This window comes from Vipera berus (genome assembly GCF_964194415.1).
Source record: "Vipera berus genome assembly, chromosome: 1".
NCBI lineage: Eukaryota > Metazoa > Chordata > Lepidosauria > Squamata > Viperidae > Vipera > Vipera berus.
Genome location: NC_138202.1, coordinates 125,372,049 through 125,398,695, shown reverse-complemented (window position 1 = coordinate 125,398,695; position 26,647 = coordinate 125,372,049). Strand labels below are relative to the sequence as shown.

The window sequence follows — 26,647 nt, the reverse complement described above, 5'->3', positions numbered from 1 at the left end:
ATCATTGTATGAATTTGCACCCAAATTTTCTTTGCTTTTTCACAAGTTCACCATGCATGATAAAAGTTCTTTCTTCCTTTTCACACTTCCAATGCTGGTTTAATATCCCTTTATACATTTTTGACAGTTTAACCACTTATCACATATCGACAGTATATCATTTAGAAAAGTTTCTTTTAAAGCTATTTAATTTTTATCCTGCCTTTATTATTTTTATAAATGATTTAAGCAGGCAACAAAAATACCTAATATTTCTTTCTCCTTCTATTTTCTTCGTAACCATAACCCTGTGGAATGAGTTGGATTGTTGTTTAGCATTTTATTTTACCTTCTTTTTAGGTCAGATGTGTAGTTAAGAAAACTACTGCTTTGATTTATTAAACTGTGGAAGTACTCTTCTCCTCTCCATTCTTTTCTCTTCTCCTCCCTCCCCTCCCCTCCTTTCCTCTCCTCTAATCTCTGATAGATGCATGGAATTTGTTTGTCCATTGCCATTGTGATGTAGAGTAGGTTTCGTTATCACATTCTTACTAATAGTCTATAAGAAAGTATGTTACACTGGCAGTGTCAACTATTCTTTTTTTAAAAGGATAATTCATATGGCTTATCAAAGGAAAACCAACCTGGCTTAACATTAGTTTATTTAAAAAATATATTATGAAATTTAAATAATTTTTTTAAGTTAAATTTCAATGTAAAGTACCGGTAAATTGATACAGAATTGCTAAAAATGAACCTTTTTAAACTTGGGAGATTTCCATGTGTTATGAATCCTGGATTTCTTTATACTCTGATAAAGTTTTCAGTAAAGTGCTAATATTCCTATAAATGTTCAATTTTTGAAACACAATTGAGATTCTTAACAGAATATGTAGATGAGTTGTAGCAAACTTGCCTCCTTTGGATTTGGGGTCAGTTTTTTTTTCCTTAATTCCATATTTGAAAAAAGTGTTTGTGGCTTTTAGCCAAATTTCCTAGAGTTATCTATCTCAGTTATAAACGTAAGGGGCATTACATCAAGCCATATTTTGTCTTATTTTATATGGTGAATAGTTCCTTCCTGTTGCCAGCAGTGGAGATTCACTGGAGTGAAGGGGGAGAAGATACAGCACAATCTGACATGCAAAATTTGGTTATTATAGCCAGTCTTAATAAAAGTAATCTTAGCTTTCATGCGGGGTAAATTTTGTGGTCTGGTCTAGCTAGTGGGACTGCCATTCCTTTTCTAGGACTGAGGTCCCCCTCTGTCTTTGGAGGGAGAGACTTAAAATATCCTAGACTCACTGAAATGCCCTTCATAAATTATAGGACTGAAATTTTAATGTTTTTATTGCTAGATTCAATTGTGATCGGTGTGGTGGCCTAGTAGTGACACTTGCTTCCCATTTGGAAGGTTGAGAGTTCAATCCTAGGTAGCAGCACATGTTTCTCTCTCAGGGCGCAAAGAGAAAATATCTGTTGTGAACTCCATGTAGGCATCAGGAAGGGCATCTGGCCAGTAAACGTTCAGTTACACTCAGTCACCCCAAATCTACACCAAATTAAGAGATGACAGGGTTGTAAAAAGAAAAAAAAATGTTGGATTCAGTTAAAATACAGTATTTTTTCCTCTTTTTATTTAGTTGTATCTATTTTACAGTTTCAATGTCTTTTTGTGGTTTTTTTTTCATTTCACACATTTTTGCAAGATAGTTGAAAGAACGAACGAATAAATAAATAAATAAATAGAAAAGAAATGTATGAAGCACCATCTCAGAAGAAGTATCTTCTCTCTTTTCTAACCAACAGGAGAGGCTGCTTCTTTAAAGATGAGGCTAGCTGCATTGCCCACCTACATTTTCTATTAATGAAGTGTGCTATTTGCTTCAAAAAGGTTGATTTTATTTTGTTGTGCAATAAATCCCTTAATAGATGCTATAAACATCTGTGATTAGTTAAGGTTTCTCCAATTTGTTAAAAGAGCTGGTTTTTATTGTAGTTTCATCTCCAGTTCTAGCGTCTGTTGGTAAGCACCCACAGAAAATGTCGCCTGGCCTTACTGAAGAGCAGAACAGGAAGATTGAGGAGAACAGGCAAAAGGCTTTGGCAAGGAGAGCAGAGCGACTGGCAGCTCAGCAGGGCGGTGTTGCTATGAAGCACTCTGACATGCAGAATCCTGATAGCTGTCAAGGAAACCTGCAGCAGCCTTTGAAGAAGCCAAGCTGTCGCACCATCCTTGGTAACCATCCCCTCCAGGCCCCTGGCAGCTATTTGGAGCAGAAAAGTCCTCAGATCCGTTCTGATCACTGTAGTTCAAATCAACAGGCAACTATTTTGTATGGAGGCCAACAAAAAGATGAATCGGTGGACTGTAGCCCAAATTTATACAGACAGTTGGCTAACACTAAGAAGCCCTCGTCAGCAGTGCAAGGCTCTTTGAGTAATTCTCATTGCTATTCTCCTGAGAGTTCTTGCAGACAAGGTCAGCTAATCCAACGGAATTCTGATACATTGCAGCCACCTATATGTGGTGCAGCAGGCCAGAATATTGGAGAACAGTATCAGACTATCTTGGATGCTAATATGAACTCAGACACTGTGAAGAATGTACAGATTCAGAGCGAATCTGTCAGCAAGCAGGGTCTCCTTAGACAGGCAACATGGCTGGATGCAGGTGGAACTGCTGCAAGGGATTGTCAAATCCAGGCACGTACCGGAAATCTAGACTCCACCATGAAGGAAGGGAGCAGTGCACTGCAATTTTATGGTACAAAACCCCTTTTGGCTCCTGTAAAGGGTGGAAGAGAACAAAATCCAACTATTTCTAGGGTTTCAGGCAATGTTCCTGAGACGTCTGTACCAAAAAATCACAGAATTCTCAAAGGAAAATGTGTAAAACATTCTGAAGGCAGATTCAGAGTTGAGATTGGATACAACACAGAGCTCATTGAGATATTTAGAAGCTTGCCAAGCAAAAAATATGGTAAGTATAGCTCTTATTGTTAAATTCACTGTGTTTTTAGAGACCTTTCTAATTGGGATTATGCTAAATATTGTAAATCATCCAGAAATAGCTTTATTTTTAGGTTTTTACCTTTTTTTTAAAAAAATAATAATCATGTTTTTACTTTGATATTGGCCGTGGTGGCACAGTGGTTAGAATGCGCTATTGCAGGCTAATTCTGCCAGCTGCCAGCAGTTCAATCCTGACTGGCTGAAGGTTGACTCCATCCTTACAAGATCAGTAAAATGAGGACCCAGATTATTGGGGGCAATAGGCTGACTCTGTAAACCGCTTAGAGAGGGCTATAAAGCACTGTGAAGCAGTATATAAGTCTAAGTGCTATTGTTATAGCTACCTATATTGAAAAAGTTCCAAAAATGGTGTGTTGTGGGTGACATCGTTTTAGAGCTTATATAACTTTAAAGGCACAAAAATGTCCTCCTTCCCCAGTGTCCCTCCAGGACGTCCCTCTCAGGGTCTGTTCCTGACATTTTTCTAAATAAAAAATTGAATCTGTTTTTAAATTGTTTAATCTGGGAAGCATGTTGCATTTTTAAGCTTAGTGGGCTATAAAAAAAGCAGCAGAGTTCATATATACTTATTTAATTACATATGTAATTATATCCCTTCTTGATGTATCTTCCTTTCCCACATACAGGTAGTCCTTGACTTATGACCACAATTGAGCCCAAAATTTCTGTTGCTAAGCAAGGCAGTTGTTAAGTGAGTTTTGCCCCATTTTACAACCTTTCATGTCACAGTTATTAAGTGAATCCCTGAAGTTGTTAAGTTAGTAACATGGTTGTTAAGTGAAACTGGCTTCCCCATTAACTTTGCTTGTCAGAAGGTTACAAAAAGGGATCACATGATCCAGGGACACTGCAATCATCGTAAATACATGCTAGTTGCCAAGTATCCAAATTTTGATCACGTGACTATAGGTGCTGCAACAGTCTTAAGTGTGAAAAAGGGTCATGTCATTTTTTTTTCCAGTTGTAACTTGTCACTAAACAATTTGTAAGTCAAGTATAGTACTACCTGTACTGTACTCACAATCGGGTGTAGAACAGTAACTAAAGAAGAAAAGCTGCTATACAATGGTTGGATAATCATATCTGTGCAATTGTTTTGCTGAGAATACGTGGTCTGTATAGTGGGTAAATGAGAACACTATACTGCAATGATGGAGAAGCAGTATCCACCAGCTTAAAATGTCGAATGTGATAAACTCTTAAATTCAGTTCCATGGTAGATTAAAGCAGTAACTGTGAGAGAGATCTTGGAGTCTTAGTAGACAATCAATATGAGCCAGCAGTGTACGGCAACAGGCAAAAAAGCCAAAGCAATCCTAAATTGCATTAACACAGAGATTCAATCAAGATAGCATGAGGTACTAATACCATTCTATGAAGCCTTAGTAAGACCACACCTAGAGTACTGCATCCAGTTTTGGTCACCACAATATAAAAAAGATGTTGAGACTTTAGAAAGAGTGCAGAGAAGAAGAACAAAGAAGATTAGGGTGCTGGAGGCTAAAATATATGAAGAATGGTTGCAGGAACTGGGCTTGGCTACTCTAGGGAAGAGAAGGACCAGGGGAGACATGATAGCAGTGATCCAATGCTTGAAGGGCTGTCACAGGGAGAAGGGGGGGGGGCGGTGTCAACCTATTTTCAAAGCACCTGAAGGCCAGACAAGGAACAATGGATGGAAACTGATCAAGAAGAGAGTCAACCTAGAAATAAGGAGAAATAAGGAGAAATCTTCTGACAGTGAGAACAATCAACCAATGAAACAGTTTGCCTTCAAATGTTGTGGATGCTTAATCACTGGAAGCTTTCAAGAAGAGACTGGACAGCCATCTGTCAGAAATGGTATAGTTTTCTGCTTAAGCAGTGGGTTGGACTAGATGATCTATAAGGTTCCTTCTATTCTATTCTATTCTATTCTATTCTATTCTATTCTATTCTATTCTACTCTACTCTACTCTACTCTACTCTACTCTACTCTACTCTACTCTACTCTACTCTAATTTCTGATTCCTTAATGGGATTGATTTCTTATGCCAATGGTCTTATTTTTATTGTTCCTTTGAGTCAGTATTCACTCCTGGCAACTACCTGGACAAGTCTCTGCAGCTTTCTTGCCAGGATTTTATAAGTGGTTTGTCCTTGCCTACTTCCTAGGGCACAGAGGGAGTGACTGGCATAAGGTCACCCAGTGATTTCATGTCTAAGGTGGGACAAGAACTTGCAGTCTTCCAGTATCTAGCCTGGTATCCCCACTAGTACCCTAAACTAACCTTCTTGAATAGTCTAATGGAATATTCCTGACTTCAAAATATTTTTTTAAAACTTTATTTTATTTCAGATCCAGAAACAAGGATATGGAATTTCAGTCTTGAAGACTATGGCCATCTCAGTAAGTAATTAGTCAGTTGGAATTGTGTTTGGAAATCCTCCAGGTTTGGAAGAGTTCAGCAGAGATATGTCATTTTGGAAAGCCCATGAGATGATTAATGCTATTTGTTTACTTAGTGGTGGAAATAGTTTATATTCATAAGTTTATTCCAGGATACATACAAATACTTTTATTCGTAAATGAGTTATATTGAACTGTTCAAAGAAACAGAGCCCAGTGTTTTGAAAAATGAATAGTTCAAAATGATTTCAACTGTTTTGTTTAACCAGTTGGAAATTTACCAGGCTTGTACAAAAAACCAAAAAAACACAACCCAAACACAACCCCAGAGGTTGTAGCTTAATGTTTCAAAGTGGCAACTCTGCAATATTGGAAAGTTTCAACTAGCTGTAAAGGTTTATTTTTAAGTGCTCTTCAAATCATAAAACAAGGTTGAATTCAGAGGGGAGTAACTGATTGTGATACATTTTGTTAGCTTCCTCAATGGGCAGTGGTGGGCACTGGTAGTAATGTCAGTCCTCTTCTGCTTTTCTTCCGCCTCTGAAAGTCTCTCATGTTTCTTTGATTCTTTTCCATTCTTCCTGGGAGTTGATGGTTTTGTTCTGATTATCTGTTTTGTCTTTCTTTCTTTCTTTCTTCTTCTTTGAAATCTGCATTTTATCCCCCAGTGAAAAGAGTAGAGCAATTTCCCTCCATCTCTTTGGCATCCCTGGAAGGAATGAAGAAAATGACTGTGGGTGGAGGGTCATCTTCTGCTGGTCAAAGTTCTCAGCTGAGATCCCTCTTGCAGACATGTACCAGCTGGCAGAAACCATCAGCAACCCTCACAGGAAGCTGCGTTCTGATTTCCTATTCTCGGTTTGAAGTCGATATTGGCTATGCTGCCAGCATCGTAGGAGTGTTCAAGCAAGTGAATTCCAGGATTTATGGTGAGATAGCTGTGATCTGAACTTGAGCAGTGCAGCTGTGGTTACCGTACCTTGATTTAGTCTTTGCTTCTGATACTTAAGGAAGCTACAAGAATGAATGAAATCATATGAAAATTCTAGTTCAAGTTTGCATTTGTGATACTATTTTTGAAGCCTGGCTATTTCTCATGGTTTGTGTTTCATTTTACTGCTTTGAAGCCTGAAGCCAGATTCTTTACTATGATCCTTGCAGATATGAAGACCAGAAAATGGAATTTCTTACTGGAGGATTACCTAAGCCTAAGTAAGAAATGTTCTCTTCTTAGTGTCCACATATTTTTGAAAGATTTGTTTTATTTTATTTATTAAAAATACTTACATAACCAACCCATCTTATGTACCACAACTCTGGTCAGCTCACAAAACATCTCACAAAGTACACTTTTTAGCATTTGTCTCTAAAGTAGAGATAACTGACATAGTAATGAATATTGTTGGGATTCTCTGATTCTTTAGCTGAAAAAAGATTGCTTACAGCTTTCATGTGGTAGCACTAGAAGCAATTACTATGATTGTCAGGTTCACTTTTAAAAACTACTTTTTATATCGTAGGAATCCTGTGTGGGAAGATTTTGATTGGAATATTTTGACTAAATTTTATTCTAAAGTCAAAAAGTCTCTGCTTCTCTTCAGCTCACTTTGAAGTGAGGTGGTACATCACCTTGAAACATGTCTTGAAAAAAATGCAGTTGTCTGTCACTATTGGCACAGTTGCTAATGAGTCTTTTGCTTCTTTGTGGGCTGACTGGAAGGACACTATTGCAGAGGTCTTGAGAGATGAACTTCTACAGCACTCAAGCTGCTGAACCTGATAGAAATATGCCAACTATTGCTTTGATGTAGAAGAGAACCCAACACACTATTCAGGCTCTCCTTGTTTTCTTGAAAATATTATCTGCCCAATTATTTAGAATTAGTTCAAAGCCAATGCACACATTGCTTTAGATGCTGTGTTTAAGGAAGGCACTGCATGAAAATCATCCATTTAAGCAGGCAGTTTTCCTTGTGGTAAGGGATGTAAGTATGGGAAATTGGTTTGATATCACTTTTGGTTGCTTGAATGCCTTGTTTTGGATATGTTTCATCCTTTTACTGTGGGTATCCATCCATCCATCCAACCATCCATCCATCCCCCCCCCCCATCTCTGTATGCACATTTAGCTATTACCTAAATTGCTTCATTGTATTAAGATAAAAGATCATTTGGAACAAGAGATAAAGCATCTCCTGAATGAGTCACTCCAGCTACTGAGACATTCTAATTTCCTCTTCTTTTGCAAAGCAGTAAAAATAGTGTAATAGCCGCAGTTTGCCGGCATATAATTCTAATCTGTGGCTTTCTGAGCAGCATAACCCTATGTTTTAGCAGAGGCAGCCTATTTGTCTTGTTAGTATAGTATAGATCAAAGCAAAGGAAGCATATTTAATGCTTAGCAGATGTAACCTACAATTACAAATATAAATCCTTTCATATATTTTTGTGCTTTTGGAATAAAGGATTTTGTCTATGTAGTAGGAGATCTAATCAGGCTACTTTGGAGAAATAAGCAGCCTGTAGTTTGCTGTCAGCACTAAAGTTGTTATGATGAACAAAGTGAGTAGAGATTTGAATTCCTGAACAAATTGTAAGAATTACATTTTATTTTTCAATATCTGTATTTTAGGATTTTCTTTTTTCCAAAAAGGTTGAGAAATGTTCATTGGTTGTAAGGCCTAATGCAATGCAGCAATATTTTCATTGCTTAAAATTAAATTGCTAGAATTAGGGCTCAATATAAAATAATGCTTGAATTTTAGTATAAACCCAAACGCTACTATTTATCTTTCTGGTAAATTGTGTTTTCCTCCTTATAGCTGCCTAGCTGAAGATAGGAATATTATTCATGAAATAATTTGGGGTGGATTGGAATCCTTTCTTAATTGGGTATGTACATATACACTTACTGTATAGTTCACAAACGCATACACACAGAGATCGGTTTCTGAGGTGAACAGGTGTGATCTATGTGCTGATTTTCACTTCATAAATTAACAACCTTTAAGCTCAGGTTAGCTGATCAGAGTTGATATGTAAGATGGGTAACTACATAGACTTTCTAAATCAGTCAATCTGTTCTGTCTATATTCTTTCCAGTGGAACTAGTAAAGAGCCTTCCAGAGGTTCAGCTGAAACCACTACCCAAGCCAGTATTAATGGCCTTTGTGACACAGTTTGAGAAATCTCTCTTAAAAGCAGAGGATCCCCTGGAAGCAGACCTTGTAGGAGTGGATCCTAAACTTGTGACAAGCCTCCTGCCATTCCAGAGAGAAGGTGTAAAGTGAGTCAAGTCTGCAGCCCTCTGAGAGAGCACAAACTGTGCTGGAAATGTTGATCCCGGCAGATTTATTAGCACCCAGCCTTGCCCTTTTTTGTTTTATCACCTACAGTTTTGCTATCTCCAGAGGAGGTCGTTTGCTCCTGGCAGATGACATGGGCTTAGGGAAAACCATCCAGGCAATCTGCATTGCTGCCTATTACCGAAAAGAGTGGCCCTTGCTGGTGGTGGCTCCTTCTTCAGTGAGATATACGTGGGCCGAGGTAAAGTCTTTATTTGCAGAGTTTCGCGTATCAGCGGTGCTTAGCTTCTATATACTAAAAGATGGTGGGATTTTTCCCCCCACTAGCTTCAAATCTGATAAAACTCTAGGAAACTGTTATCCTTGAAGACTGTTCCTTTCTTGCTGTTTTGTTTTTATTAATTATTTGGAAGGGGGAGTAATTTTATTTTGGATTTTTGAAATAGATGTTTGAGAAGTAAAGGGAAACTATTTCACCTTTCGGGTACATTTTAAGAGCAGCTTATGGCAATGGGGCCCCCTGACACATACTTTCAACCCTGATGCAGATTGGGCCATTTCTGTGAAAATGTCTGCATTTGTAAGGCATCATTTAAGACAAGAGAATGCGATATTTTAAGGAAATACTTATTTCTAGACGGGTGGGAAAAACAAGAAACGGAGTATCAAAACCAGCTTATCAGCTGAAAAGTAATGCAAGTGTAATAATTATTTCTAAATTTTGCTGGTTTCAATTCTATATTTATATTTTGTACTAGGCTCAGCTATTTTTTATTTATTTCATTTATTTATAGAATAAAATTTATATGGTGGTCCAATTCATTCTCAGTGACTCCAGGGAGCTTACAAAGATAAAAACCTAATATAAAAAACAGTAAAAAGCAATGAACCCTGTATAATGCATGGTAAATGCAGTGAAGAATTGCATAGCAAATTGTAGACTTAAAACTGAGCTATATAAATTGTATCAAGTATTTCTTTTAATTAGCTATAATCTTTAAGCCAGAGGTCCCCAACCTTTTGGGCACCAGTGACCGGTTCCGTGGAGAGAGGTTTTTCCGTGGGCCAGAGGGTGCATAGTTTTGTGTGCTGCCTGCATTCTGCAGATGGGGCTTTGCTTGTTTGTGCGGACCAGTTGCTGGCATGCTGCGGCCTGGTACTGATCCATTCACCGGGGGTTGGGGAACATATATATATATATAGATAGATAGATAGATAGATAGATAGATAGATAGATAGATAGATAGATAGATAGATAGATAGATAGATATAGATATAGATATAGATATAGATATAGATAGATATATATAGATATAGATATAGATATAGATATAGATATATAGATAGATATAGATATAGATATATAGATAGATATAGATATAGATATATAGATAGATATATAGATATATAGATATATATAGATATATATAGATATATAAATATAATATGTGTGTGTGTATGCATGTATGTACAGTATGTATGTATGTATGTATATATGTATATATACTTTCTTTCCCTTTATTTTTCTTTAGGCTTTCCATAGATGGCTTCCTTCCCTCAGCCCAGACACCATCAGTGTCATAGCAACAGGCAAAGACCAAGTCTCAGCAAAACCGATTAACATTGTCAGTTTTGACCTTCTCAGCAAGACTGAGAAGCAGCTCAAAACCACCTTCCAAGTTGTGATTGTTGTAAGTAGCCTTCAGGTGGTGACTTAATTTTGGTGGACTGTTACAGACAGAGGTGGGAAACCTGTTCAGCATAATGGGACTAACATGCAATCGCTTCCTGTGCATAATCTGGATGTAAAACATGTCCGAGCTAATAGGATAACTCACCTGCAAGCTAATATTTGGCTAGGATACAGTAATGTTTTATGTTAAGATTAGAATTTCTGTGTAATCACCACTTCAGGGAACGTAGTTAAACAATCATGACAAACGGCTTAAATTTATTGCTGAAAAAAATAACTGTAAACAATTATTTTTGTTTTGTATCTTTAGAAATACAAAAAATTATGTCTTAGTCTATTGTAGATAAAGGGTAACCATGAACTGGGTTCTTGTATTGTTGATCTTGCACGTTAAACGTGTGTCCTGATCCTCACAAAAGGTGCACAGGAATTATTCTGTCTTATGATCAAATCATGACTTCTTAGAAATTGGCTGCTTTCCCCTAGTCACTATCTTCATGTTAATACAGAATAAATATAGGTAGTCCTCAGCTAACAATGGTAGTTGTGACTGGGAACTCCATTGCTAAGCGACATGGTCATAAAATATGACATCACATGACCACGCCAACTAATGGCCGTTACAGCAGTCCCCGTTGCAGTCTTGCACAGCTTATTAGGCACATTACATGATCACTGTTTGCAACTTCCTGTTGGCCTCCCCATTTGTCTCTGCTTGTTGGAAGCCACCAGTGAAAGTCGTAAATAGTGATCACATGATCACAGAACACTGTGACCATCATAATTGGAGGATGGTTGCCAAGTGTCCGAATCATGACCACGTGACTGCAGGGACGCTGCAATGCCTGCAACTTTGAGGACTGGGCATCTCCCCATTGAGCTCTGCTAATAACATCGAACAGTCACTGAGTGAATAATAATAATAATAAACCTGTATTGTCAAAGTACAACATGTGTACATTGAGATTAGCTGAGCCTCCCCCTGTGCTCTCCCCCCAACACACAGTGACAACAAACCCTCCATCCTACCACACCATGTGAACCAACTACACCACACACCGGCCTCCCAAGTCAATTCTGCATAAGATTATGTCCCATTTAAAAGCCTAACAGCCCACGGATAAAAGCTATTTTTCAGCCTGTTGGTACGGCTGGCTATATTCCTATATCTCCTACCGGATGTTAGGAGAGTAAAGAGATACCGTCCAGGGTGCGAGTCATCCCTGAGAATCTTCCTCACTCTTCCAAGGCAACGAGCCCTGGCGATGTTATCCAGTAGTGTCAAGGAACAGCCCACAGTGTCTTGTGCTGTGCTCACTACCCTCTGTAATACTTTCCTGTCCGTGGCTGTCAGACCAGCATACCAAACCACAATACCATACGAGAGGACGCTCTCTATAGTAGACCAGTAAAAGAGGGTCATTAGCCGTTGTTCTACCCTGTTCTTCCGCAAGACCCTAAGGAAGACCAGACCCCACTGGTTGCTAACCAAGGACTACCTGTGATTAGGGCAGTGTATAGCCCCCACGGAGTGTTCTGCTTTGCCTTTTCTGTCTTCAATCCTCCCTCTGCTGGTGACTGATATTAGCATAATCTTATCACTGAGAGAAAGCATCATCTTAGAGTTGAAGGGGGGCCTATTATCCTTTCTCTGCATGGCTGCTTACTTGCTGAAATGCAGACAAGATGAGTACACTTCCAGAGACATTTCCAATTTCCTCCTTTCCTGAAGCTCCGTCTCCTAACAGCACTCAAGAGAGAGTTCATTACTGAAAGGGAGCTTTCAAATGGTAGGTTATTATCTACCTGGTGAGCCTTTAACAGCAAAGCAGTTGGTTCCTAATTAGATTTCCTCCTTTCTGATATTTCTCATTAACCCCTTCATTTGGAAAGATTGGCATAGTAGCGGACTGACAGTTATCTGCATATAAGATGGGATCTTGTGATAACAAAAAAAAAATAGGAATAGTTTAGAAGGGTCTTTCTTCCACTTTTCTTATTATGCCTGGCTGCGGTTGTCGATTGGAAAACATAGAACTTTGGTGATTGTTATCAGTAATTTACATTTCCAATAAAATACCTTGTGTTGTGTTGGTTTTTCATTCCGCATATTGCTATGCCCATTGAGATTGGTTTATTTCTGGGCTCAAAACACACAGTGGCATAAAATACATCAGAGCTTCGTTATTCAGAACCAGGCGCAAAAGCTGTTTTCCTACTGTTCAAAATTTATTGTGTTTCCATTTCTCCAATTTCAGGATGAATCCCATTTTCTTAAGAACGTTAAAACGGCTCGATGTCGGGCTGCAATGCCTCTCTTGAAGGTGAGTATACGAATTTTGAAGGTAGAGACTGTTAGGCCCTATGTGTTCAAAAAGCCTGGTGTGTGTGTTGGTTAAAAACTTATGAGGAAGTTATAGATATTAAGGAGCAACATTACAGAGACAAACAGCTCAAGAGTTAGAGTTTAAACATCTCCCTGAAGAATATAATGAAATGGCCTTGACTCTTAAAGCCTTATGTCATCATACCTCTCACTGTGAACTAATGTAAATAGGACACCAGATTTCTTTTTTCCTTTCTGTTCACAGATGCTCATTGTGATTCTTTGGCTCAAAAGAAAAGAATCAAAGGTTATTTTTTGTGGGCAAACAATAAGAGGTATAAGCTCCAGTTTTTATGTTGTGATTAACACAGCAGCTTATGTTTTTGCCAGAAGTATCCAATATGGAAAGGTTTTAGGTAGATGATGTAGTGGTATACTGTATGAGAGTGACTTTGGCAGACAGAAGGAAGACCCATAGACCACAGTCTGATAAAAAGAAATCTGAGGCTGAAGGAGAAATGGGGATGGAGAAATCCCATTCCCTGTGAAAATAAAACTAGAGTTAGGGTTAGGTTTAGATTTCCTTGGATAAGGGCTGAATGCTGACGTCAGGGACACATTTGAAGATGTTCTCTAAGAAAGGTTTACTTCTATGAATGTAAACCTTAAGTAAGTTTTCATCCCTGATTCCAAGAAAACCTAACCTTGTCCCTAACACTAATCTTAGCCTTAACTCCTGTTTAATTTTCACTGCCAGTGGGATTTTCCCATGCATTTTACTATGTTCCACAAATAAGGCCAAATGAAAATGTCTCATCCTCCCAGATGTCAGTTTTCAGCCCTGACTCGAAGGAAATCTAATCCTAACCCTAACTATACCCGAGCCTAGCCCTTGTTTAATTTCCACTGCTAATGGGATTTTGCCAGGCATTTTACTGTGATCACAAATAAGTCCCAAAGAAAAGCTGTCACTCACTTTCCTTTAGGAACTACGTATCGTATCTGCTTTCCTTATATAGACTATCCACGCATCAGTTTTCAGCCCTGACTCTAAGGAGACCTAACCCTAACCCTACTTTCATTTTCTTTGGTAAAGTGATTTTCCCATGTATTTTACTGTGGTCCATAAAAAGGTCCAAACATAAAATTGTTACTTCCACTTTCCTTAGAGAATCTATCTGTGTCATACGTTTTTAGTCCTAACTCCAAGGAGAGCTAACCATAGCTCGTTTCTCAGCTGCAGAGGCCTTACGGAAAGGCCTCTGACTGCGAAATGCAGGCCCAAGCTCCATTCTCAGCTGCAGAATGAAGCTGTTCCTTTGGCCGCAGAAGAAGTGAGCTGAGGTGAGGCAAGTGTCAATCCATGGGAGGCCTGGCTGCAATGATAACTCCACCCCCTCCCACGCCCTACCTTGATTTTAGGCGTGCGCCTCACCCCCAAACTAGGGTTTATTTTTGGGATAGGCGATAGGGCTTATGTTAGGCCCACCTCCAAAAATCAAGCTAGGGATTATTTTCAGGGTAGATCTTACTTTTGGGGAAACACGTTATGTTACTGTGGTCCATAAAAATGTACAGTAAAATATATGGGAAAATCCTATATCCAGTAAAATTCAAATTAAGTTTAGTGCTAGGGTTAGGCTTTCTTGAAATCACTGCTCAAAACTGATGTCAAGATTAGATTTGCATAGGGTCTCTAAGGAAGATGAATGTGACAGCTTTTCCTTTGGATTTATTTGTGAATGACAATGTATGGGGAGATCCTACTCCCTGTTAAAATGTTTGGCATGTCTGTGAATCAGACTGTTGCTTGTTTGTAATAACCATATTTCCACCCAAAATAAAAGGTCACGTGGTAAGTCATGTGGTTTGCTCGGTACCCATTTTTAGTACTTGTTGCTTGTCCCAGAATTGATCCCAGACAAGAACCAAGGTACCACTGCATACACTTACTTTGAAAAATCTCATTTATGTTAAAAGAAAAAAAGATTTAATTATCAAGTACTGAGATATGTAAGCAGTTTCAAATACTGAAGAATTCCTGGACAGACAGTCGGTCACTGAGTAGTGTTTTCAAGCAAAATTAACTATCTTTACTGGTTATCTTAGTCACTAACAAAGTTAGCCCTTCTTATCTGGATTTTGAAGCTAAGGTGAGTTGGATTTGGCTGTTTGCATGGGAGGCTACTCAGAGCTTGTAGCCTAGATTGAAATGTTTTTTGACTTCCCAGGAGGCCTTGGCAAGCAACCTTTGTAGCTGTCAAGAAGCTGTCATTTGTGTTTACGTAGTCACCAGAAATTGATTTGACAAGAGAGGATCTTTATATTTTCTTTTTTATTTTCTATAAATATTGATATGTTAGTATTCACTATGTTATTATTCACCATTTAAAATGAAAACACCAAGAGGTCTAGTTCCTCTTTTAGGACTATTTAATATGGGCCTTGTAAGTATGAAAAGTAAAAAGTGAAAATGATGACATGTAATCAAAACTTGATTAAAAATCAGGGTTGAAGTTTCAAATTGAACAGCAGATCTTAAAATTGCATTGGGGAAAGGAAAATTGGCACCATTGTAATATTAAAAGCTTATCTTAACTTCAGTATCAGTTACACTTTAATAGCTTCTTAAGATAAAGTGGTGTTTTTTACTATCCATTTTAAATATAATTTGCTAAGGAAAGGACTTTAGAGCAGTGATATATAGACACTTCAAACAGGCCCATGTATAAAACATGGGCCCAAAGTCTAAAATTCCATAAGTTTCAAAAGCAATTATGAACAGATATATTCTTGGTATATCCACTGTAGAATTCTCAATCATCCATGATAAAGTATTGATGCTCCCTTGCTAAAGATTTAGGCAGCTATGTGAAGGTTATGAATGTATAATATAGTCTGCTGAGTTGGTTTTATATCTCAAATTGGAATATGAATCAAAAACAGTTAGAATTGGACAGGATCCAAAATGAATAAAATAAATAAATGCACCCTCATCATTGAAAATACAACTTGCACAGTTTGGGGTTGGCAACAGCCCAAATGCTCTAAAGTGCACTTCTAGGTCATGCATAGATTATCTCTACTTTTCCATCTCTAGAACAGTTACTATCAAAAGTAACTGTAGCTTCCAGATCATCTAGATTCAGAGCTTATCTCCTCCACTTTTGTATCCTATTTTGTTTTATTTATTTCAAGACTCTCAATTCACAAAAATACAACTCTTGGTAGCATACAACAATAAAAACAAATTATCTTATCCCAACAACAACAAAAAAACATACTGGGGGAGGGAACAATATACACAATGATATGGTATCATTCACCACCATCATCATCATTTTTAATGGCACTTTACAATAGGATATCCAATATTTTTTTAAATTAAATTTATATGCCGCCCTTCTCCCTGAAGACTCAGGGCGGCTCACAACAATAACAATTAAAAAAATAGAGTAAAAAAATTAAAAAAAGAATTAAACAATAAATGCAAAATTAACTTTTTATTTATATTCAACATTTCTATAACTGATTTCTTCTGTAGTGTGTTAAAGTTGCTTTGTTCTGTAGAGGAATTGTTCATAATTTAAATTAATCTCAACAAATACACGTACTCAAGATTCTTCTCTAGATACAATGATCCTTCTTGCATGCAACCTGTTTAATGGAATATCTAAAGCCAATATATTGACTTCCTCCTTTGTTCCTAAGACAGAGTACAAAACAGACCAGTGGAATATAGGATTTTGTTGCCTTGGCACACAGAGGCGGTAGAAGTTCTGAAATTCTTACTCTGTAATCATTTATCACTAAACTATAATCATGTGGGTTGAATTACCTAAACAATTGTGATGAATATGAGCGTGAGTTTAATGAATTGCAAGTCTAAAAAATTTTCAATGGCAAACAATTAATGAAATTTGTATGAAGATGCATATTAATAAAACATGAGTTTTATTTTTAATGCTGTAATGCCATATTGTGCAACTTTCCAGTGTATAATGACTAACATTCATCCACTGAAATACAGGAAACAATGTTAATGGCAATGGCTTTGAAAAAATATAAACCCTGTGCACTATGCAACTCTAGAAACAGTGTTATGGCTTCCGAAAGTGTGTTTGCAGCTTTGATTTGCCTCTGAAAGTAAGAGATAGCATGAATATGATTTTTTTTTCTGGGTGGGCTTCAAGAAGTATTATTTTTTTACTAGTCTGGTAACCTGAGAACTTAATGCTCAGTTTTATCTATCAGAATACCACTCATTTTATTGGATAATTGGGGCTTTAGTATTTTTAAGGGCAGATTTTGTCAGATTTTTTTTAGCCAATGTATTCATAGATCTGCTCCTCATGGCTTTCTTCTTCTCTTACCTACAGTTAAGTGCTTACTCTTATATACTTTTATATGTTCTCAATACTCTTTATTCTGTTTAAAGTTGGAATATACAAGGGCAATTTGGAAATAAACCTCTGTTTGGTTATCAATGACAAACACTCATAGATGCAGAGCTTTTACTATACACATTAGAAGACTACAACATTACTTTATGTAAGGACCCACCTCAGCTAACCACCCAAGAAAGCAGAACTCTTGAAAAAGGAAACTTTTATTAGGGGTTAGTGACAGTAGGGAAGTCAAGGACAGATCTGGGAAAAATCCCACTTAAACGGTATAGCTAAACTAGCAGTATTCCTCCTCCCACCAAAGTCATAATGTCCATTTGAAATCCAGCCAATCCACAGGTTTAAAGATGGACAAACTGACGTGCACCATGAGGCAAGAAGCGGCCGCCCATCTGTAGTCAGCGATGAACTCATGCAGGAAATTGACAGAAAGGTCTGTGAAGTCTGTTAGTTCCCAATACTTGCAAGCTTCGGGGCATGCTGACTTCTGGTGTGGTGTTGATTCATGATAATGTTCGCCTGCACACCGCTAGATGCACCGCTAGATGAAAAAATGGCTTGTGTCACACCGCTTTGACGATGACAATGTGCGGGTAACTGGCACGGTTGGCGCACATCTCAAGGTCTTCTCCACTTTTGTTTCTCTGTAACCGTCTCCCTGGTAAGGGAGACACATTCCTTTCCCAAGTAGATATAGGCAGGAGAAGAAAAGTAGAAAGCGAAAGTTATCCCAAGCGAAAACAAATATCCCCTCTCCCCCCAGCAGAATGGCAGGCCCCAAAAGGAAAGCACAAGAGTAAATATGCAAGGAAGACAATAAGGATTTGGGGACCTGACACATTACTTTTCAACATAATCGCCATTTAAATTGAGGCACTTGTCATAACCTCTTACAAAGTTTGAAATTCCTTCTGCAAAAAAATCTCCCACCTGGGAATGAAGCCACCCTATAACAGCATTGTGAAATGCATTGTCATTGCCAAAGCGGTGCAACGCAAGCCATTGTTTCATGTGCCTGAAGAGATGGCAGTTGCTCGGCACCAAATCTGGTTTACGGGGGGGGGGGGGGAAGGATGATCAAAAACATCCCAACAGAACTGCCTCAGAAGTTCTTGGGTGCATCTAGCGGTGTGCAGGTGAGCATTATCGTGAACCAACACCACACTGGAAGTCAGCATGCCCAGACGCTTGCAAGTACTGGTAACCAACAGACTTCACAGACCTTTTTGTCAATTTCCTGCATGAGTTCAACGCTGACTACAGATGGGTGGTTGCTTCTTGCCTCATTGTGCACGTCAGTTTGTCCATCTTTAAACATGCGACACCATTGATATACGACACCTTCACTCATCACATTAGGTCCGTAAACATTACACAGTTGTGATGAATTGCAGCTGCCGAAAGTTTTTTCACACGCAATAATGATATTACTGCATGCACTTTTCATTTGGCGGGATTTTCTACGGCAGGGTTCATTTTCAATTGATGTAGCAGACGAGTCACTGTCAACTACAACAAAACCTTCTCCTTCCACTCCTCACTGCCTACTGGACTACTGTGCTATCCCTGCCTATTTTTTGCACGTGCTCAGACTGAGGCTTATTTCCAAATTGCCCTCATATGTTGCTGTCGAAAATCAAACGATAGCTATTTTTGCATCTGTTCAGTTTCAGGTTGACTTTGGATGCCTTGGGGTGATGATGGGACACAATAATAGGTTTTGGATTCTACCTTTAGGCTTATTTCAAGGTCAACACTGTAGCTTTGTATCTATTTTCTTTTATGACAGAAATAAAAACCAGGTTCCATCTCCTGATGAGTCTGTTCTGTTAAAAAGAGTTTCTGTATTAAAATCATTATCAGCTATTTCCATTTGTTGATTAGAACATCCTTGACTTTAAATGCCAAGCAGCTGATTAAGGCAGGAGAGGTTGGCATCTGGAGGATGGTTGTAACTGTATCTCCAGTACAATATGGATTTTAATAATCACCATGGTGCAAAGCACAGCAAATAGCAAAGCAACCACAGGCTATGGAAATCTTTTTAAAAACTCAGTAAATCACTGCTTAGAAATAGGGCACTTTTGCATAATCAGTGGTTGTACTTTTTAAAATGTTCTTCATATGCTCTTCATTTAGCCCTTTCAATCTCTTTATGTAAACTCTTACCCCTTTATAGCCAACCTATTTGCAAAACAGGTTCAAAAACAAAGATTCTATCCATTAAAAAGGTAAAGGTTCCCCCGCACATGCGTGCTAGTCGTTTCCGACTCTAGGGGCCGGTGCTCATCTCCGTTTCATAGCCGAAGAGCCAGCGCTTGTCCGAGGACGTCTCCGTGGTCATGTGGCCGGCATGACTAGACGCCAAAGGCGCACGGAACGCTGTTACCTTCCCACCGTAGTGGTCCCTATTTTTCTACTTGCATTTTTACATGCTTTCGAACTGCTAGGTGGGCAGAAGCTGGGACGAGTAACAGGCGCTCACTCTGTTACGCGGCACTCGGGATTCGACCCGCCAAACTGCCGACCTTCTGATCGACAAGCTCAGCGTCCTAACCCACTGAGCCACCGCGTCCCTCTTCTATCCATTACCTATATTCAATTTTTGCTGTCCCTTTATGTAGCTTGAAATTTTCCTTCAGTTCTTCTTTCAGTGCAATATATGCCATCACTTGCTGGCAGTGGCTGCCTTATTTCATTATAAATGAGAGAAACAATGAGGAACTTTATAAGTGCTTTGGACTTCAGTTACCAGCATTTTTGATTATCCTGGCTACAGGAGAAAGTTATAAACAAGATACCAGAAAGTCACCATGTTGTTCCCCTCTCCATAAGACAAGTAAATCAGTCTTTTTGTGCATAGGTAGTTCTTGTGTAGTGACTATAATTAGAACTAGCACCTCTGTCATTAAGCAAACCTGTAGCTAGGTGGAAAATCACATGATCATAGCTATGTTTTCCTTTAATCTACTCCCCAGCCCTTTGGAATGCTCATCCCAACGCTGGGGTAATTAGCAATTCTACGTATTTACATTCATGGGAGAGGAAGGGATTATAAGAGAGTAAACAGACTCATAGTGGGGAATACACATAGACAGCAGTGCAGTCCCAGAGGCAGCCTAGAGCACACTACAATAGCTGATGTACTCCCCATGTGTGTGCTTACTTTTTTGTAAACCCTTCCTCTTCACTCTGCAAAGAGAGGGAGGGAGGAGAAAACGGAACACACATAGTGCCTGTAATGGTGAGCTCATGACTGAGGCATGTGAAGATCATGTAAATTGTAAATTTATTTTTTCAGCACCACTGTAACCTTGAATGATTATTGAACAAGGCAGTCAGTAAGCGAGGGCTACCTGTACACTGAAATAATAGTCAAAAAGGAAGGAAGACCATTTCCATTTTCTTGGATACGCTTCCTGTTGATCTGATTAGTGCCCCCTTTTCATCAGAAGCATTTCAAAGGAAAGCTCCTACATGAAATGGCTGGACTAAGAATAACACTAATCAGTTGGGGTTCTCTTGATTTAACTGGAATCAAGCATAAGCTAACCAGGAAAAAAATGTTGTCAGGTACCCTGTTTTACTAATAAAGGAGAATATTTGTAGCTCAGGGTTGATATGAGGGGTCCTTGGTGATTTCTGAGCTTGCTTGTTTTCTTGCAGACGTTTCGTTAACCAAACTAGGTAACATCATCAGTGCTAGGATCCAGATTATTGGGGGCAATATGCTGACTCTGTAAACCGCTTAGAGAGGGCTGTAAGGCACTGTGAAGTGGTATATAAGTCTAAGTGCTATTGTTATTGCTATTGCTAGTCTCTCTGTTTTGACTGCTGTCTAGCATGTTATTTGAATGTTCAAACTATGATGCTACAAATAGACTTAAATTCCTTCCATATCTGAGTAGGAGTGCCTTGCCCATGGCCACCTATTGTGTTGCCAGGAGAGCTGAGATTAAAGCAAGTTGACAACTAGGTCCACTATTTCTGACCAAGGAGGATTTTCCCCTTCTCATTGCTTGGCATAATTCACTTTGTGACTTTGTTCCCCATGCAGGCTGCCAAAAGAGTAATCTTATTATCAGGAACCCCTGCCATGTCACGTCCCGCAGAGCTGTACACACAGATTGCAGTGGTCCAACCAACCTTTTTCCCTCAGTTCCATTCCTTTGGGGTCCGCTACTGTGATGCTAAACAGGTAATCTAGGTATACTTGTATGTCTGCCAGAAAAAGGCTATTCGGGAATAATAATCTTCCATGCTGAAGTACACTATATAGATTTAACAAATTTTCAGATTCCTTTCTGTAGAGAGAATCACTTTTTACAGCACCAACTGGCTGTAGAATGCGTGCACCTGTATTTTTTTTTTAAAAACGAAGCCCTTAATGAAAGTGAAATTCAATACTTCTTGAGCAAATGATGAAAGCTGAAAAGCTTTAGGAGAATCTGGTCTTCTGTTGCCATGGTCGTACATCTTGTATGTGGACTTTATTGTTAAATTCTTTATCCAGAATCTTGGTTTTATCCAGAATGACTCTCTAATAGCATCCCTAAAGAGTATACCATTTCGTTTTGTAAAATGTCACAGGTTTTTCCAAAATTCTTTGACCATGCATATTCATATAAATTTTCATTTCTTTACCCTACAGAACGGTTTCATTCCAAAATTAACTGTAACAACTTCCTGTGTAATTTATAGACATGTAGACATGGTTCACAGAATTATTAGCTAGGATTTTCTAGTTATGGTTTGTTGATCTAATGTAACAGCCTTGTTTATACATAATATGATTTGTTTGAAAGGTTATCTCTATGTGTAAACCATAGCATGGAATGAGCAAAGTAGAAAAGGCATGTACTGTAGCCAGCCCTCTTATCTTTCTGAAATAGGACCAAAAATTAAGAAGAACTTACTATGGGTGACCAGTGCAGATAATTCGCTCCCCTAGTTTCCTGCAACACCAGAATTTATTGATTTAAGCCTCTTTCTCCAAATATCAGGCACAGAAATATTTGTGGTTATATTAACTTACATTAACAAAAAGCTATGTGAATAGGTCAGAGAATGTCGATTGGTGGCCCCCAGGGGGAGATCCTTCTCTGTGGGCGCCCCGGAGCTATGGAATCAGCTACCGGTTGAGCTCCGGATGGCGCCCGATCTTCGCTCCTTTCACCGCGATCTAAAAACATACTTCTTCGAACAAGCCGGCCTGGCCTGATGGGGGACTGGTGGGGTTTTTTATTGTCATTTTATTGGGGTTTTATTATGTATTAATTGTTTTTAGTGGGCATGTATTTAATCATTTTTTAACTTTTGTAATTCTGTATTTTTATTCTTGCCCTGTTCACCGCCCTGAGTCCTTCGGGAGAAGGGCGGTATAGAAATATTATTAAATTAAATTAAATTAAATTAAATTAAATTAAAATAGCATACCCTGAATAGATGAGGGTATATTGCTATTGAGTTTTTGGTTAAATTTCAAGCACAGTTATAAGGGGGAGTGTTTTCAGGATATCGGGATCTAAACATTATGTCAGCATCCATAGATACATTCATAGAAGAGAGCCAGTTTAGTGTAGTGGTGAAGGTGCTGGCCCAGACACCTAGAGACTTAAGAGTCCTCGACCTGCTTTGTGCATGAAAACCAGCTGGATGACTTCAGGCCAGTCATTTTCTCAGCCCAAGTCACCTCACAGGATTATTGATGTAGGGAAAATAGGAAGCAGGTATGCTTCACACCTGCAGTTATATATTAAAAATACAGCAATAGCACTTAAACTTATAAACTGCTTCACAGTGCTTTACAGCCCTCTCTAAGAAGTTTACAGAGTCAGCCCCCAATAATCCAGGTCCTCCTTTTTCTGATCTTGGAAGGATGGAAGGCTGAGTCAACCTTGAGCCAGTGAGACTCGAACTGCTGAACTGCTGGCAGAATTAGTCGCCAGTCGGCAGAATTAGCCTGCAATAGTGCATTCTAACCACTGCACCACCAAAGCTCTTATAAATAATACAAATAATATAATAATAACAATAGTTTGGTCTAATGGTTAAGGCACCAGGGTAGAAACCAAAAGACTAGGAGAGTGATGGTGAACCTTTTAGAAATCCAGTGCCCAAACTGCAATCCAAAACCCACTTATTTATCACCGGGCACCGGGTGGGCATGGCCGCAGTGGCCATAGCAGATTGGGTGGGCAGGGCCAGGTCAGCGGGGACCAGTCACTCGCCATCTCCGGGGCACGGCATGTGTGCCCACAGAGAGGGCTCTGAGTGCTGCCTCTGGCACACGTGGCATAGGTTCGCCACCACTGGACTAGGACTTCTAGTTCTGACTTAGGCATGAAACTGACTGGCCGACTTTGGACCAATCACACCCTCTCAGTCCCCACCCCCACCCCACAGGATTATTGTGAGGAAAACAGGATGAAGAAGGAGTATTGAGTATGTTCACCTTTCTTATTGATGAAAATAAAAAAGGCGGAATAAAAATTTAATAAATAAGCAAACAAACAAAATGCATGCTTCCCAGAATGGGCTCACCATTAGTTAGTGTGAGACGTGAGTGGAAAAGGCACTTCTAGAATAGAAAAAAAAAACATGCCAGATCACCCAACCTGGGCATCTTCCAGATGTGTGGCTTTCAACTTCCAAACAGATTTTTTAATGACAATTTCAGAAGTTCAAAGATATGCTTCTGCAGAGCTCCCCAATTGGGAAAGACTGCAGAAGCCCTGATAAACTGATTGTGGGGCTTTTGGGGAGGGTGGTGGTGGTGGGGTTGGTGGACATCAGGGTTATTTTTCCACCATTGTTTCTTTTCTGCCTCTCTCCATCTGTCTTCTGCCTGCTGCCCCAAGTGTTCAAGTTACTGGTGTGGGAAGTAGGTAAGAGAGAACTGGTGGATGCCAGAACATAAAACCCTCCCTTCTATCTTTCAATATCTTCCCATTGTATTCTTGCAATAGGCAGATGCAAGGCGGATGCAATTTTGCTGTATAATGATGCTGCACCAACACAACTACAGGTGCTTAAAAATCATTGCTATAATAAAAAAAGATATCCTTACTATCAACCTCCTTACTTGGTTTAGCAAAAATTTTCCAACCTAAATAACATTTATTTTTTTTAAAAAAATCTATTTAAAAGGAATTGATTTAGCTTCAGGGCAGAAAGCCACAAAATCAGTGGCAAAAGCAATAAGCAAAATGCAGCATTATTTTATTGGTTTATAATCCAGCTCCTTGGTAAGTGCACTAAAAGAAGCATCACCTGTTTTTATTTATGAGCCAAAGTTTGCAAAAGTAGGTGCTTTGGAGTCGTGTTTTATAACTGTCAGAAATAGCGGTTTCCTCGTTCAAATATGAAATGGTACACCTAGAGAAGCTCTGATAGTTTCAAAAGGGTCAGCAGCTTTTGGTTAAAAAAAAAGTAGGAATACAAAGCAGAAAGCAAGCACTCTGTGACAGGGAAGGCCAAGTTTGTGCTTGTGGAATCTTTACCTAGCACCCAATTCTACCACCCATCATCAAATGTAATATAACAGCTTCAATGAGACACTGGGTACCTTCAAGCTGATGCCTAGAAATTTGTGACCTTTATCTAATCCTAATTCACATAAAAGCTGTTCCTCCTTTATTGTCTTCAGCTATTTGTTTTAAGTAAGGAGCTTTTTTGTTGCTGGTTCTAAAGAGCTAGTAATCTCATTGCACTTATGCAGGCATTTATTTGAATTAAACCTGCCAACAGGACTACAAAGAGACTGATATCTTTAGAGTGCCATAAAGGACAAATGAGTCCTGAAGATCTCCTTTCAGTTAAAATGCCAGTCCTTACAATTGGGAATGATTTAATAATTTTTATTAAAAGTTTTTAAACCAGAAGATAAAAACTAATATAAAGAAGATAAAAGCAAAAAAATACAAGAAAAGAAGAAAAGTTGAAGAAAAAGAAAAAAGTATAAAGAAGTGGCTTCTGGTATTTTTTACAGCAGTTATAAGTACAAATATATTTTGATCTTCTCTAAAGTTACATCCTATTGCTCTTCTTTTTATAATCTACCCATTCCAATAATCAAACCCATAAATCAAAAGTTCATTTTTTTTCATTTTTATGCAAAGGTTCCATAAGAGGCTGAAATGGGTGTTTTAAAATGTTTATTTTGCTGATGTGTTTTGTGAGTTGCTTTGCATAGCAACTCACATTAATGTCCTGTTTGAATTTCAGCGGCCTTGGGGATGGGATTATTCTGGATCTTCCAACCTTAAGGAACTGAAACTCCTGTTAGAAGAAACTATAATGATACGTCGCCTGAAATCTGATGTGCTTTCTCAGCTTCCCGCAAAGCAACGCAAAATGGTAGTGGTAACTCCTGAAGGCATTAATACAAGAACGAAGGCTGAGTTGGCAGCGGCTGCAAAGGAAATGGCAAAGGGTTTTAAAAGTGTAAGTTGAATATATTGGTCTAGAATATGCCCGTATTTTATTAGAATGCTAAAATAACAGTTTGAAAGTACAAAACATGGTTTGTTTGTCTTCTAAATGCTAATTATAATTCTAGAATGTCACGTCAGAATGGTATTAACCCAGGAAGAAAGGACATATCCTATGAATTTCTAAAGCTGAGCGCTTTAAAACCAAACAAATCCACTCTGTGCTTTCTCTGTAGTATGTTTGAAAGCTCAAACCACAGTACCGATTCATAACAAAGGTTAGCATAAAGTAGGGTTTGGCGTGACATGCTTGTGTTCGTATGACTCTATACAGGTGAGGGGTGGTTCTGTTTGAATAGGTTTGTCATGAGGCAAGATCACTGACTATGCAGATTTTAATGAAGGTTTCCCCATGTGGCAGATTGGAGAGGAAACAGAGTCCATCATTTCAGAGGCAGCTACAAGAAGATAAAGTTCATGGGCGGAAAATCTTAAGTCAGGCCCATTTCACATGTTATGCATTGAATGTGTCTTTAAACGGATCTGGGTCAAAAGCACCCGGGTAGGGAGGATGGCACCAAAGAAACTTAAATAATGAAATGTTGCAAATCTCCATGTTCTTGGTCACGGCTACTTTAGAATAAAAGAAAATGAGTTTCATAAATAGTCAAAGAAGAATTTCTTTTCCTATTAGAGTTATTTAATGTTCCTAGGACTTCTTTGGTGCTTTAATGAAAGCCTTATGATTTCTAAAATGTTTTGAGTTGCAAAACTGATTAATACATCGATGATGTGAAATCCACTGATACTCATTTTGTTGAAACTGTGATAAATTATAGAACTGTGGCTGTGTAGAAATATGCTACGTGATAAATTTGTTTCAAATAATGTATACATTTTGATACATTATACATGTATCATTATCCATGGGAAATATACTTTATATACATTATATATTATATATTATATAATATATAATTATATATATATTATATATATAATTATATATATATATATATATATATATATATATATATATATATATATATATATATATATATATATATATATATATATATAT

The 26,647-nt window shown here is 38.4% G+C and overlaps 1 protein-coding gene across 3 annotated transcripts in view; it reads left to right on the top strand.

The window, feature by feature from the left end:
- SMARCAL1 (SNF2 related chromatin remodeling annealing helicase 1) overlaps positions 1–26,647 on the top strand; it is a 37,342-nt gene that overhangs the window by 1,320 nt on the left and 9,375 nt on the right. For all 3 annotated transcript variants that reach the window (XM_081314835.1, XM_081314837.1, XM_081314836.1), the window contains 10 exons: positions 1,991–2,962; positions 5,354–5,404; positions 6,073–6,333; positions 6,566–6,616; positions 8,507–8,690; positions 8,800–8,950; positions 10,242–10,400; positions 12,661–12,726; positions 21,192–21,332; positions 25,361–25,579. In XM_081314835.1, the coding sequence (XP_081170961.1) occupies positions 2,023–2,962; positions 5,354–5,404; positions 6,073–6,333; positions 6,566–6,616; positions 8,507–8,690; positions 8,800–8,950; positions 10,242–10,400; positions 12,661–12,726; positions 21,192–21,332; positions 25,361–25,579 (2,223 nt within the window). In that variant the 5' untranslated portion in view covers positions 1,991–2,022. The remainder of the gene's footprint in view (positions 1–1,990; positions 2,963–5,353; positions 5,405–6,072; positions 6,334–6,565; positions 6,617–8,506; positions 8,691–8,799; positions 8,951–10,241; positions 10,401–12,660; positions 12,727–21,191; positions 21,333–25,360; positions 25,580–26,647) is intronic.